The 16,220-nt window shown below is 44.0% G+C and overlaps 1 protein-coding gene across 1 annotated transcript in view; it reads right to left on the reverse strand.

The window, feature by feature from the left end:
- arvcfb (ARVCF delta catenin family member b) overlaps positions 1–16,220 on the reverse strand; it is a 264,318-nt gene that overhangs the window by 82,015 nt on the left and 166,083 nt on the right. The window contains 6 exon segments of the mRNA XM_065962786.1: positions 222–561; positions 564–788; positions 791–860; positions 4,166–4,309; positions 9,611–9,631; positions 10,009–10,167. Coding sequence (XP_065818858.1) covers positions 222–561; positions 564–788; positions 791–860; positions 4,166–4,309; positions 9,611–9,631; positions 10,009–10,167 — 959 coding nt within the window.

A 16,220-nucleotide genomic window follows, 5' to 3' on the forward strand; every position in this document is an offset into this window, starting at 1 on the left:
ATGATTTTAGAAACTCCTTTTTAGTCAATAACTTTTCTGCACTCTTGTAAAGCACTTTGAACTGCAATTTCATTTGTCTGAAAGGTGCTATATAAATAAAGTTTGATCGATTGATGAACGTGTTCACCTTTACAAAACTAAAGTCTCCCTGCACGCTCCAGCAGGATGAAACCTGAAGGGGGGTCGCACTTTTTATCATTCTTTTGGGTTTTTATGCTCACCTGACTCTGGGCCCGTCGCGGAGAGGTTCCCGGTGGGTGCGACCCCGGTTGGCCCCCTGCAGGGTGCGCCGGTTGGCAGTCGAGTAATCTGGCTCCAGCTCATAAGGTTCCTCCTCCTCCGGCCCCAGGCTGCGGCGATCGTCCTCCAGGCCGTACGGCTCGGGCTGGAAGCGCTCAGGCTGCGAGCGGTTCAGATCCACGGTGCTGCTACCCATAGGCACCTGGGGCTGGGCGACGTGGCCGTAGTCGTCCTTACGTATCGGGAGCGTGTAGCTGTTCTCCGGCCGGTAACTGTTGGGTATGTAGGGGTAGCGCGGCGGCCGGAAGTTGACGCCGCGCGCAGACTGCCGTAGTTGTCCGTCAGGTCGGCGTAGCCGTCGTGCAGGCCGTAGTGGCGGACGTACTGGCTCTCTGGGGCCTCGCCGTAGGAGTCGTTGTAGGAGTTGTTGTAGGAGCGCGTCAGGGTGGAGGTGGCCTGAGGGGTGATAAAGCGGTCGCCTCCGTTCTTCATGTAGCGTCGGTCGATGGAGTCGGTGTAGCTGCCGAGTGGGGAGGTGCCGTCAGGAGGGGCAAGCCGTCAGGACCGAGGGGCACCTGACGCACCGTCCGCGTGGTCACCGTCTTCACCATCTTGGTCACCTGCAGGGGAGAGAGGCACACATTCACCTGTGAGGCAGTGTGGCATGGCATGACAAGAACACTTTGATCACGCTCACAGTAGTGCTGTGATATTTGAGCTGCACACACACACACACACACACACACACACACACACACACACACACACACACACACACACACACACAACATGCCTCCTACAAAACACAGATTACATCACTGTGTTAGAAAACCTTTCTGTGAAGGAGTCAGACAAAGAAGCAGGATGAGTTCTGATCGTCTTGTCCAGACTGAATCATGTATTACAGATTTAATTCAGAAACTCATCCAGTTTTGAGTTAATTAAACTTTTTTTACCTTTGGAGTAGGGCCCGACCGATGAATCGGCCAGTCGATAATATAGGTCGATAATAGCACATCATGTGACTATCAGTATTGGCTCATATTATCGATATCAGATTTTTTTTCTCTCTCCCTAATATCGTTATCAGCCCCTAAAATGACATATCAGTCAGGCCCTGCTTTGGAGTATTGTGGCAAATACTATTGGGCACCTGTGGCTCAGTTGGTAGAGTCGGTCGTCTCACAACCGTAAGGTCTGGGGTTTGATACCCAGCTCCTGCAGCCAATGTGTCCGATGTGTTCTTGGGCAACTTAACCCCAAGTTGCTCCCGCTGCTTCGTCTGCGGTGTACGAATGTGTATGAATGTGTATGAATGGATCAGTTACTCTTTACTCAGCAGCCTCTACCATCAGTGTGTGAATGTGTAGAAGGATTGTGGTGTAAAAGAGCTTTGAGTAGTCAGAAGACTAGAAAAGTGCTACACAAGCTCAAGTCCATTTACCATTTAAATAAAAAAGTCATAAAACTAGATGTCCTCACATTGTGGGCTCTCAAAGACTATTTTTTAGGCTGAATTAGTCAGGACTACTTTTCTCATCATCAAATCAAAATTCAAATTGTACAAACTTAACAAAGAGAGGCAACCTGGTGATGCAGTGAGACTAGTTCTCTCTTCATCCAGCACTTTCATTAATGGCTTTTACAGGCTGAACTGACCCTTCCAAGGATAGGCCGTAAAGCTAATGGATGGAAAACAAAGTAGTGTTTGGTACTGAGGGAGGAACCTTGGTTGCTATCGTGGAGGATACTAACTGACTAAGATCTAAACAGATCCTAAATATAGACCTGTTGTTGTTACTTTGAGGTTGGAATAACAAGAGGAACACTGTCCTCCAAATCTTAACCTGGGAAAGTTGCATATATATTTTTTTTATGTACAGGGATAGTCATGGTAGATGTAAGCTCCAGCACTGTGCTTCTTGAAGTGCTCCACTGGACCTGGAATCCTGTCTGTCCCTGTGGGTATCATGGCAGCATCCCACTGTAGTCGGAGGGCTTTGACAAGCAGACCTGCATATATCTGTCACTCACGCTCACTTCCTCCTGAAGCTAAGCAACTCCACTTCCTGCGCCGTCCCTGAGGGCGTCTGCTGCAGATTTATAGACATCAAACCCCCTCCCCCCCATTCCTCACCGTGGGCTCCTCATCCATACAGAAACCAATTTGCTGCCCAGTGAATTCTGCTGTGGCCAATAATTGGCTATTTTGTCCGCGGCCCATAAATTCATCTTCAAAATTAATGAGGTTGATGGAAATTAATCGTCAACTGCAGGGGTGCAAGGTCTGACGCTAAATTGTGTTGTGCCTGACGAGGTGTTGCGGACAGGTTTGTTCTTACTTGACGTCAACTTCTTGGGAAAAAGGGAAAAGAGACAATAACACTCTAATTCCTGTATCTGATGGGATTACAGTTCAACACCAGCCCTATTAATTGTAATATGTTTTCTTTATTTTACCATCAAGGCGATAATTGAGGTTTTCATCAGCAGCGGGGAATCGCATGTAACCATGTCAGGGAACCACAGCGAAGCATTAACCCTACAGGGGGGGGGGGATGTGTGCAGAGCTCAAAAGCACAAACAACATATTGGTTGCTCAACATGGCATCCTCATTAGCGTGGTTAAAACAAACGGGGATCTTCACTGGCCTTGTTTTCTTGATTATGCCCTGACTGTGAGCTACATAACAAAGCCTATTTCAAGAGCAAACCATGAGCTTCATTTCCATACACTCAGTAATTACAAAGTGATTAACGCTTGTTTCTGCTGCCAGTCACACTCGAGCTCTGGAAGGTTCAAAACAAAGAGCTTATTTTCTGGGCAAATAAAAAAGCGGACGTATGACCTTGGAACATAACAAGCTCAGATCCATCCTCCTGACTCACAGACAGAGCCCAACCAAGGCTGCATCACCTGTCGCTCGAGGGGTTAATGAAAGAGGCCGAGGCTGAATGTCATATCCTGCATGTAGCCAATAACATATGCTTAATAAATCTTATTTATCAAATATTTTTTCTTCCATTTTTGGTACGCTTAAGTGATTTCTCCTTAGAGATATAGCTTTACAGAAGCCTTCCAGATGGGCCATGAAGTCGCAATGCTTTTATTCTATTCTGCTAAATTTGATCTCCTTTTATTTACCATCAGGTCCTTTTCTTTTTCTAACTCAGCCTGTCAGAGCCGAGGGGAATGAAGGCTACTGTTTCCCAGCCCTTGACATACACAGCTGCCTTGTACCAACACAGCTTTTTAGGCGATCTGCGAAGTCTGCAAAGGGAGCCATCACACATTTTTCAAACACTCTTTGATGTACTCTGAAGTTCACAAGGCGTTAAAAACCACCGCACAAGGGGAAACAGGAGGAGATGGGGGGGGGGGGGGGGGCTGTGTTTCAGAAGGTCTGAAATATGCTGAAGAGGCTGAAAGAGAGTTGCTTAAATGGCGGAGCGTGTGGGTACACTTCATGTAAGTATTAGTTCATGCTAACACATGAACGTCTAGTTCTTTTTGTGTGTGTCTGAATGTTTGGAAAATCACAGCTGTACGGAGAAGTGTCTAAAAACAACCACAGGCAGTTAGACGCTGGACTTCACTGTTTTACAAAGCTGTTAAAAATGGAGGGAAAGGCAGCAGGCGTCAAACTGTCCACTTCACAGCACTGTAAGAGGTTTCACGGCCGCTGAGGCATTCGCTATATTGAGAGCTTGAAGTGGACATGGTGACGGGAGGGGGGGTTAGAGAGCGAGAGGATGAGGTAGTAATTCAGATTTCAAAGCAGCCAGTGGTTCAATCTCGGACTGCTAGTTTCTCAGTACTGTTGCTAAATGTGGGTCTTCTTGAAGATTAATGTTAGAGTTAGACAAGAAAAGGGGGGAGGGGGGAACACAGCAAAAAAATCACACAGGGCTCGGCGTCCTTTACTGGCTCTCTCTCAGACAGGTTGGGGGTGGAGATGAAGACCGGGGTCGGGGTCCGTGTGGCCGGCCTGGACTCCACAAACAGGTTGTCAGTCACTATCACTGGGTGGTAGGTCCGGCGAGTGATGGTTTTCACCACTTTGGTTACCTAGAGTTGGAGGGACGATTGGGTAGAGGTCTCAGGAAATATCATGACACATGAGTGTTGATGCCTTACACACTCTGATTCACAGTGTTTGCATGGCGGCCTCTTTCCTCTGACGTCACGCTCAGACCCTGTTTATAATGTGTTACCGCTGTGTACCATCCGTCCATTACCCATCACACTTATCCTGTTAAAGGGCCACAGGGGGCTGGAGCCCATCCCAGCTGTCACACTGAGAGAGGTGGGGTAAATACTACACAGGTCACCGATCGATCAAAGGGCTGACATCTAAAGACAGACAACCATTCATGCACACACTCGCACCTACTGGGACTTTCAGAGTGACTCGTAAACCTAAGGAGGACGTCTTTGGACTGAAGGAAGAAGACGGACTACCTGCAGAGAACCCAAACAAGAAAAGGGGTACACGAGACCTCCACAGAGAGAGGACCCTTACCAGGCAGGGACTCAGATCAGGAGTGTACTTGCTCTGTTCTACGCTATTATATATCAGGGTGTTTAAAATATGATGTGAAATTCCAGCTAAAGGTAATGTTAGCTAGTTAACAGTTGTGAGCTGTTGTGACTTACCGGTAGATACCTAACGAGTATGTGAACAGTTTGTTTAACCTTGACAGTAAAGAGCCACATTAGCGACTTTTTTCAAAGTAGATAACATGTTTGATAAGTCACCGCCATGTCATGACAGCTCATTAAACATATTACTAGCATACATCATTCTCTAGCTAACTAAATATGTCCTTTGTAAGCTCCTATTTACACTCTTCAACTCAATGTTAGCGCAGGATAGCTTAAATGCTATCTCTAGCAGCTGACTGGTAGCCAAGAGGCTCTTTAATTATTTTTTTTATTGCCCAAAAATAAACAGAAATATTAATAAATAACCATTATACTTGTATATCTGAAAACATAAGTTACAAGAGTTAAACCTTCAAATAGCATTTGTTTTTTCTAAACTTTGCAAAGTCTTGACTTCACAGCGGCGGGAGTGTTGGCTTCAAGCTAACTTTGGCCCAAAGGCAACATGCCGTAAAACACACTTTTAACACCTATTTTTTCATCTTAAAAGTTGGCTGTGTCTTACACACTGATGCGACCAATATACCAGTATAAAATGCTGACTCTGTCATTACCGCGGTTGCTGCGGCCGACCAGACGGGAGTAAAAATACATCCCCATTCATTGAGTATTGAAAGCTGATTGCACGCTGTGCTGGGAATGACAGCGATACAGAGCAGTCTAGCTGACGTCTTTTCTACCTCATGAGGTCATAATCATGCATTTACAGAAAACAGTGGGATATTGTTTGGTAAATAAACCTTGTGAAGTTCTCTTTTGATTGAAAGAGTCCTATATTAAAGTTAAAGAGTGACCTGTGGAGTCGGGCAGAGAGTTCATAAGCTAGGGGTCAGTACTTCACATCTTTCACTGCAGGCTGAGAACTCGACTACCTTACTGTAGCTAGGAGAGCAAACCCCACAAAGAGAAAACAGACGGAGCTAAAAGAGCGACACAGCTTCACAGAAACTGTGCGTTACACGATATAGAAATCATCACGCAGGAAGACGGTTCAAACTTTTTTTCCTCTCTGAGTGACCTTCAAAACGTGCGTCTTATACATACAGTATATCCAGATTATACGGTATGTTTAATATTGTGCATGGTCACTTCACAAATTAAACAACAACTCACGAATTACATAAATGTAGAAATAAAAATAATACAGTCCTATTTTTTTTAAAACTGATTCTCGAAGTCAGGACAGCATGTCTATAATAATCCTATACCTACTTAACTTTGGCTCCCCGCTCTGTGCACAGCAGTGAAAGTGCTTTTTTATTTCATTGTGCAGTCTGCCTTGACTCTCATTAGCTCATATCCAGAGTTAAGAGGAGGTACGCTGCATTTATTGGCACGACTGAGCTCCTCCTCCTACATGGCTGGAGTTTCATTCAGTCAGCGTCTGCCAGCAGGAAGAGAGAGCGAGCTGGACGGTGGCCAAGGGGAAAGCACGGCAAGCTGGGACACGAGGACAAACTGGGATCTAATTATGCACGTACATGTGCTCAGTGTTTGTACACAACATTGAGGCTTCTGGTCCAAGTGACTTTAAGATGAATCGATTGAAACAGAACAAGAAGTTTATGTGCCATTGAAAGGACACTCATATGTGTCTTCTAATCTTATATGAGACCTTCTTCCTCTGCCTGCACATGCACACACTCTCTGACAGTAACAGTAGCAACGTCTTGTTTCTGCTCCTTCTCCAGTATTATAACTTGTAGCATCGCTGATACCACATCAGCTGGAAACATGTTTACTGCAAAGAAACGTGTTTTATTCCTGTAGATCAAGGAAACGAGAGAAGCTTCCCTGTTTAATCCTCCAGCAGTCAGACAGGGGACAACCATCAAGGGATGAGGCGTGAGCTCGCACTAGACAGTGTGGTTCAAAAGAACAGATAAGCACATAAATAAAACTTTGAGCTGCTGTGAAATGAAGAGACACAGAAAAGGAAGGGAAGGAGAGTGAAAACAACATGAGAGTGAGGCAGAGAGAGAGGAGACGCTGGGAGGAGGGAAAGTGAAGAAGACATGTGGAGGGATTTCTTTGTGTAAACTTTGGTGTGGATCAGTTTGACACCACGGAGAAGTTGGCTCGCAGAAGTTCACCCTGAACAATAATCTGCTTTCCTCCTCAAAGTGACTCCCAAGAAAACACCAGATCCTTCCTCCCTACACAGCCCTTCAAAGGAGCGTCCTTCCTCTTTCTTTTTTCTCGGCAGCAAGCAAAGCCCTTGATTAGTGTGATTACTGCACACTGTCTGTGTGTGCATTTCCCCCTAAGAAGTCCCGAGTATGAATGCATAAGAAATCATGCGAGCGTTTGTGAGTGTGTGTGGCCAATCCGCTCGCAGTAAACAGGCTGGAGGTTAATGGGCCGTCCCTGATGAGGGATTAGAGCAGGCTTTTTAATTACAGTTTCACAGTCCCAGGAGAAGTAGCACTCCTCTGTAAGCCGAGCAGACAGTATAGCTACGTTTACATCTGAATCCTGAGCAGAGTGTCGACCTCGACCTAAAGGCTTAGTCCACATGTAGGCGGGTATTTTTGAGAACCAAGGTTTTTCTGTGCGTATTGGCCTTTAGTATGCAAACAGCGTTTCAGGTCACTGAAAACTCTCCTTTAGTAAAACTAACTTTAGTAAACTAACCATACTTCCAGGGTGAAGATGTTCAGAAACTCAGTTTGAGGTGTTTCTGTGTAGACGGGGAAAACAGAGTTTTGTTCAGAGTCATTGTGGGACGCTGTCACTTTTTGTTCACATGAGATTTAGTGCAATGGCAGACGTAACCAAACTAGCGCTGGTGCTATTGTTGCTAACTGGACTTTTTACACGCTCACACATACATACACAGTTACTCTCCCACTATGTTGACGAGCAGAGACGCCTGAATGAACGACTTTGAAAATGAAATGGTCGTTGCAGAGGAATGGCGAGAAAATGTTAGCATGTCAAGGGCGTCGTTGTCGACTTGGCGAACTTGTGACAGCCGTAACAGTGTGTTTAGCTTTTTCATTAGGATGCAGATGTTTATGAGGACTTGGCGTGTGTGGATGGGATTGTTTTTTGAAACGAAGGCGGAAAACCACAGTTTAAAAAAAACACCTGCCTACGTGTGGACTAGGCTGAAATGGTGAAGAAAAGAAGGAGGAGTTTCCACCATCTTGCTCCTATGTCTTAGATTTACAAGGTTTTTTCCAAATGGGAATCTAGTGAAATCCTAGTGGGATTTTTTTTATCCATGCAGCAAAAGTGTATGTGCATTCACTTTGAAAAGGCAGACCTTCTTCCAAACACTCTGAAGGTTTCTCAAACCTCCTTCCTGCGTCCTAAAGGGGAGTCTTGTCTTGTTTGAGGAATAAATTATTAGTAACTTTGAGTTCTTATTCAAAGCACTAGCACGTTACTTTGGGGAGCCAGAGAAGAAAACATATTGAAAGACTAAATTATAAAAACCCAGCCAACACAAGGCTACACTCTGAATATGTAAGCCTCTTTTTCAAGTCATTGTAAAGATTCATTATTCTTGATGTGGGAGTTAGATGTGCCCTCGGGGTGATAGCATTAACACATTAAACACACTTCCTGTCTCCTGTAATAATTCACTCTTAAAAGAACAAGTCTTAAAAACATGTACTTCATTGGTAATTTAACTAGACATTGTGATAACTCAATATTTAAAGCTTTATGTCGTCCCCACTCATGTCGAGCTTTACGTCTCACAAAATAATTCTATAACGCCCTGTTTCCATCAAGAGGTCTCATTCAGTTCTGTAAGGTACCCATTTATTGGCGTTTCCACCGTCAAAACCGTTCTTCTTTTTTGGTACCCTTCTGTTGGAGTGCCAAGGGTACCGACCAGACCCTAAAGGGTCCCTTGCTAACTGTGTCCCTTGCTTCTTCTTCTTTGAAAATAATGAATAGCTGGTTACATCATACAGCAGGGCTGCTATGATGTCACACTTCTACAGAGCTGAGGCGTCTATCTCCATTATGGTTTACACCCCGCTTACCAAATATGGGAACGGTTGGCTGTGGAAATGCAAGCAAGATCAGGGTTTACCGTACAGAACTGTACTGAACCAAACCGGACTGCTTGGTGGAGACGGGGCTTAAGAATATGAGACAAGGAATATCCCTGTGGCACCGATAGCCTAGCTGTTAGCGCGCGGTCCCAGGTCATAGGTTATAGTCCTACAAGCGGGGAGCCCGGGTTCGAAACTTATCCGGTTGTTTCTCAACCTGAAGGTCGGGGGTTTGACCCCCAGCTCCTGCAGCCACATGTCTGATGCGTCCTTGGGCAAGACACTTAACTCCTTATGCTTTGTTGGCGGTGTATGAATGTGTATGAATGGTATTAGTTACTTCTGATGGACTCTTTACTCAGCAGCCTCTACCATCAGGGTGTGAATGTGTAGGTGTGACCTGAGGTGTCTTAGCGCTAAACAAGCTCAATCCATTTACACTTTGTATCACCTGTTGTGTGAACAGGGTATATATGACAGACAGGACAGATGCAGAGTTTGACAGAGAGGAAAAGAGGACGTGATAAACAACAGGAGGACTTTGAAACTGGAGCGTTATTGGGCTTGTGATCAAGCAGACTGTGTTTTTGCATTTTGCCGCTGTAGCTTGTAGATATGGGCACACATAAACCTGGTGGCGTGGTGTTAAAAAAAGAAAAAAGAAAAAGCCATACTGTTGTAAAGGTGGACTCACCTTCACGTTTGATGACATGTCCTTACAGAAAAACGACAGAACAAAGTAGAGGACGGATCAACTTAGGAAGCTTTTTTTTAAAAGGAGAACAACACAAGTAGGACACAAAGGGAGTCTGCTGATTCTAACACAATATTACAAAAATAAAAAAATAAAGCCATGAGAGGGAGAGGTAGCCACTTTGGCTGTGGGATTATGGGATTTAGAGTTCTTCAAGGTGGAAGTCTGGGAAGAGGAGGACCAGTATCGTTCTGTGTGAAGCAGTAATCCATAACGTGAAGTTTGATAATATGGAGTTATTATTGGAGTTAAGGCCCTGAACAGGATCTGTGTGACATCATCTGTGACATCATCTAAAATAATATGTAGCTAAACGTTCATATTTCATATTGTCTCACCTTTGTTTCTGTGCGCCGCGTGGTGCCGTCATCAGAGGTGACCACGGAGACGTGGGAGGTGGGGGTGCCGGGGTCCTCCTCTATGGTGACCGTCTCCTCCACCACCTCCTGGGGCTCCTGCATCATGCCCAGGGATGTGGCGTTGCTGGGGCTCTGCTCCTGCACACAGAGGAGGGGAGAGAGGATACGTTAGACACACAGATAGATTTTCATAATAAACCGTAACACAGCGTGGAGTAAAATCAGCACAGCATCCAGGTAATCTCCCATTAAATACACAACATGATGAAACTTTAATTGAGCCACAGCAGAAACAAATCACATCAGAATCCAGCAGAGAAAAAAACAGAGCATGAATAAAGAACAATGCACATGAGGGGTTTTAAACAGAACGCCACCAAAGATTTAAAACGTGAGCAGAGCGATGCAACATGAATAATGATAACTGCATTAAAACTGTGACAATGAGATGGATGAAAAGTGTTCAAAAATAAAGCATGTGGCTTTGAGATAAGATTGATCCTCGTGTAATATGTCGATCAATAATAAGATTATTAAAGTTTGTTCTGTCTAATTATGAAAGAGTTTTCTACTTTAATACAAAGGAGCGATGTATAAACAATATATCTGAGAGGAAATATCAAATTGAGCAAAACGATAATACTGACTGGAATAAAATTAAAAATGTTGACCTTTCAAAAGAGCTATGTAGACTAAGATTAAAGAGTAAAGTGTTCCAGCTGAACTCCTCAGTATACAGGTTTGAAACGTACAATATGTAGAATTTTTACGCTAATATATCTAAATTAATAAAAAATTGACTCAACCTATTTTATTTATTTTTTGGTTGAGTACTTACATTACCTCTAACATTTCCAACAGTTATCAAAGCCAGAGAAATCTGTAATTTTATAATTTAACAGGACGTGTCTTGTCTCGGCTGCTGCCATGACAGAGCCTCCATGACAGTAACATCATGTTTATCGTTGCCGTGGAAACACCAGATGTTACGTCAAAGACCGCTGCATAAGGAAGCGTGAGCTGAAAAAAAACGTCATGTAAATTATACTCTGATACATTAGCTTGTTGGTAAACATATTCTCTTCCTCAGGTCATCTTGACTACGGTCAACTCGGAGTACGTTTTCACCGGGGGTTGAGGAGGAGTCGCAAAGAGAACTCCCATGAATCCCCGCCAGCCTCGACATCATTTTGTGTTATTGTTTTTATTGAGAGCCCCCTGGTGGTCGAATTGATATATTTTGCATTTAAGTAGTGTTGTTGTTGTTGATCAGTTCAGGTCCAAATCGCGAAAATTGGTGACAAAGTAAGTTCTACATATTGTGTTAAAAATGTGCATAGTGACTGCCCTCAACTGCAAATTTTGTTATTAAATAATGCAAACTTTTTCAAAAGAAATTAAAAAGGCTACATTAAATGTTTTCAGTTGTTCAGTGTAAAAAATGGTTCTGAATTGTGACAGTTTTCTGACCTTAAGACTGGTTGACTATTCTGAATTTAAATAAATTTTTGGGGAAATTAGTGGCAAGAAACCACCCCAATACAAACCCCGGTCAAATGAGGACTCAATACATCCACCACCATGATTTCAAACTGTTTCACCTCTCGATGCAGAAAGAGCCGGCTCAACATCACCGAGAAACAGCACTTGATATGCAACCTCTGTAAGCACACTCAGGCTTTACAAAGCCTTTGTAGTGCAGCACACAAGAAAAAAAACAGAAAAAAAGATAGAGCTCTCGTGTTTGTTTGTAGTCCTGACAGAGTATGATTTATTTGCCCTTAATATTATATCCAAACACTGCAATGCAGGCAAGCTAGAAACTCCTCACCTCTCGAGACCTCAAATTGAGTTAAAGCTTCTTTCAAGGCAAGAAAAAAAAAAAAAGCCTGGAGGACTGTTTTTGATTCATTTTTCATTGGGAAGCCGTATAGAAAAAAGTGTCCAGTGCTGGGGGATGAAAGCGAGCTCAGAGGTTCTCACAAACCACCTGACCCTGTGTGTGTGTGTGTGTGTGTGTGTGTGTGTGTGTGTGTGTGTGTGTGTGTGTGAGAAACATGTGCTTCCTGCTGCATTTCCTGCTGATGGAACGTGATATGGAGCCAGTGGACAGAGGTGCACCGGCCCTGGCGTGCATGTGACAAAATTACAGCTCTCGTGATGGAGAGGGGAAGGAAGGCATTTGAGGGGCCAATCATCGATAACCAGAACAGCACGGAGCCAAGAGAGGGAGAGGAAATCTAAAGTAAAGGAGAGGGCTGAGAGAGAGAGAGGGAGAGAGGGAGGGAGGGAGGGAGGGAGGAGAAAGAGGATGGTGAGGTGGAAACTGGAGTTTTTCTTTTACACGGGGGGAAGAGGAAGCAGGGTAGTTTTCTTATTGCTGCAGCTGACCTTAAAGATTTTCTTCAGGATGTTTGGCATGCCATTCCTATTGTGTTTACTTCCTGTTTCTTTAACTGAGTGTGTGTGTGTGTGTGTGTGTGTGTGTGTGTGTGTGGGGGGGGGGGACAAAACACCAGCTGATTTATTTCATACTTCAACTTGAACTTCCTGACCTCCACTAATCCCACTCAAAAAACAAAACGTCAAAGCTCGGAACAACTAAATATGTCCTCTAGTGTCCTCATCTTCATAATCCAGCTAAAATAAAGTACAATTATCCCAAGCTGGAGGGCGAGAGAGTCAAGGCCGAGGAGGGAGCAGGAGTTTTTAATGTTGATCTCCTCCATGTTGTTGAACTCCATCCTACAGACGGAGTTCTGCTTGTTTTCCTCCTCGTCCTGAAAGACACTAACGAGTGAGCAGTTCTCTCTCATCGATCGGCCAGCTCCGGCCTCCACTGTCTCAGGCTTCAAAGCACCGCACAGCTTCTTCTCATTGATCTCCAGTCTTTTCAACTCATCAGTCAAAAGTTTGCACCTTTTTTTGTGTTGAGGGTCTTTTTCGCCCGAGTCATACTTAGGTTGCCAAATGTTCAATACTTGGATACTTTTTAGATACCGCGTGTTTGAAAACGATATGATGACAGGTCATCAGTCATGTTTTTAACAGAGAGTTGCCATGGTAACCAATGTATTTAGACACTGTGGTGGAGTTTGCCTGCAAGTTTTAGGCGTTATTTTTTAAAGTGTGAGTGTGAAAAACAGTAGAAGTCCTACGAGACAAAACAGAGCAGGACAGGAAAGACATGAAACATGTATACTGTAAAATACTGAGACATAGACTATAACTCCTATAGACTTCACAAAACAATAAGAAATAGAGAAAAAGATAAACAGTCAAGGAAAAGAAGAGAAGGTGAAGGTGAAGGGGGAAAGTACTTTTTGGAAGGTGGCCTTGAGAGGGAGAAGAGAGAATCGATGAATCGGTTTATGTTGTGAATATACTCAATAGTCATTAAAACAAGGAATCACCCAATTATGGATGCACTGGACTTCCATTTTGGTTCACTTATTATTGAAGCAGGCATTGATAGGATTCAATCATATCAGAGTTTAAAATTCTGATATCGTGACAAATATGGGTGCAAAAAAAGAAGACGCACTAAAGTATCATTATCTTTCAAATGTTCTTTTGGGGTTCGATAATCATGAAATTGACAACCCTGCCTTCCAAAACCCTCCAGCCTCTACCTCCCTGCTGAACACAAGAGCCAAGAGCCTTGGTTTGTGTCTTTAAAGAATATCCTTGAGCAACACCTAGCAGATGAGAACTTTCTCTATTTACCTACTCCACTCGATCCAGTAACTTCGAGTCAATTAACTCTCTGAACAGAGCTGAGTTAGGTCATTATACTCTGAGAAAAGGTTTCCAAGTCCCATTATTGGGGTTAATAACTGAAAGGGCTATCAGCTCCGTGGAAAGAGACAGAATTTACACACAACCAAATTCTGTTGCCGAGGGAGGCATATTATTGAAGACTGACCTCAGGCTAAACAGCTGAACTCTACTGGGAAGGCTCTAAAATGTTATTCAGGAAAGGTCAGTTCTGATTGGTTGCCTTTAATCAACATTCTTGTTCTGCTTAATTACAAATGTGAATTGCCTTCCTGATTGGCACTCAGTGCTGGAAACAATGTAAAATACCTTATTTGTGTACAGTGATTTAAAGGTCACATATTATACAAAACACTAATATGTGTCTGTAGTCCGTCTACAAACCCCCCAATGATGAGAAAAGTCCATCCTCTCCATCTTTTGCCTGCTCCACTTTTCAGAAAATGTGTGCTCAAACAGGCCGTTTGGAGATTTTCTGTTCATGACATCACAAAGGGCAGTAACCCCTCCTCCAGCTGGGTGACACTCCCACAGCTAGGTGTTTGTTCTGCCCTCTGAGTCTGCCTTCTCACTGTAAACAATAGGACATGGAGCGAGAAAGAGTGAGACACAGCTCATTTACATATTTAAAGGTACAGACACAGAAACAGCCTGAGCAGGGCTGAAATAGAGGGGTTTATAGACATGATCAAATACAGGATCAGAGTGGATTTAGAACAAGAAACTTCACACACATATTTTGAGGAGCTCTGAGACTTATTGGTTGAAGAGGAGGAGGATATGTGACCTTTAAAACAAGGTAAACACTTTTTAAATGCAACATGGTGTCAAATGGTCCAACAAATAAACAGGACATGGTCTTTCCTGGTTACTCTATGGCAGCAACTATGCCTTCACTACTGTCGACACACTGTCGAAACAACATGTTGTATGATGTAAAAGCAGCAGCATCACAAAGTAGACCGGGAGGATGCAGGGATCCTCAGAGGCTCGATGACAAACCACTCCCGCTTGCCTCGTCGTGCACTACAATAAGAGTGAACCCGACATTAGAGCCCCTGAATAAATGATTAAAAGGCGTCTGGCCCATGGGCTGGCAAGGTCTGTTGGTCCCCAAGGAGTATTGTGAATGGAGGAGAGTCAGGAAAGCATTACCTTTAGTCAAGGGCAGAGAGAAGTGGAGCACAGTGCGTTACAGACGGATGAATAATAAACTAACTGGGGGGGTATGAAAGAGAATGCAGAAAAGGAGGGGGTGGATTCTTATCCGCCAGAGGAATAGTGGTCAAGGCTAGATATGAAGTAAAATTTCCAATCATCTGGATCAGGAAACAAGGGAGACTACCAGAGGATCCCTTGTATGGAGCATCTCGACACATCTGTTACCTTGGAGCAGCTACAGCTCTATGGAACTGCAAACCATGAAAGTGTGGAAGTGTTTGTGTCAGCAAGAGTCAAACCCGGATAAAGTGGATAAACAGCAATAACAGCAAAGAACAAAAAAAAAAACACAAGCTTACAAAAGCCAAACAAGCCTATCTGTCGAGGATCAGGTTTATCCGGGGACAAGAACCCACCTTAGAGGTTCCTGATCCCCAGTAAATAACAAAACAACAGGAACGTTTTGTCGCTTTGCCTCCCCCTTAAAAGCTCTGCCAAGAGCTGGACCCCACTTCTGATGAGCAGAGCAGAGCTTTGAAAAGCTTTGCCATGTTACATCACTTGTGCTCAGCCAGGGGTAGCAGAGAGGCAGAGGCGACAGACAGACAGGCAGGGATTTGGATCCCAGGATGGTCCAAGGATTTGTTCAACCTGCACTTTTAGTCTGTTTGGTGTGATTGGCCGTGACTAGCTGTGTAAGGAAGACTTAGCTAAGCGGGCTAAGTCTTGACTGAAAGAGGTTTGGAGTGTGCTTGTACTTGTGATATCATAAGAAAGAACATTTTATAGCGAGGCCAAAAATCAGCTTTTCCCAAACTTAAGACTGCCACCGCGTGAGTATTTATGGTATTATACAATTGTATTAAAAGAAGCATTATTTGATTTCACCATTTCATGAACAAGCTGTCCTTGGTAGTCATTGTAAATATTAGACAAGCCAACATGACATCACAGCCCGAGAGTCTACAAACATGTATGACATAATTTGTCCCACGTTCATGTGTAGTCATGACTGGCCTCACTAATCACATAAAGGGTTAAGTCACGGGTAAGTCCTCATCATAGACCGGCTCCAATACGTCCAAAAGTCCCCTCCCAGAGTCCTCACCCACACCAAGCCCTGGCAGCACATCACCCCAACCCTCATCCATGTCCACTTAGATCCCAAATCTAATACAAATTTCCCACTTATAAACACCTCCATGCCCTCGTCCCTCAGTACCCCTCAGACCTCCTGAACCCACACACCACGT

Source organism: Labrus bergylta, chromosome 2 (genome assembly GCF_963930695.1).
Source record: "Labrus bergylta chromosome 2, fLabBer1.1, whole genome shotgun sequence".
Taxonomy (NCBI): domain Eukaryota; kingdom Metazoa; phylum Chordata; class Actinopteri; order Labriformes; family Labridae; genus Labrus; species Labrus bergylta.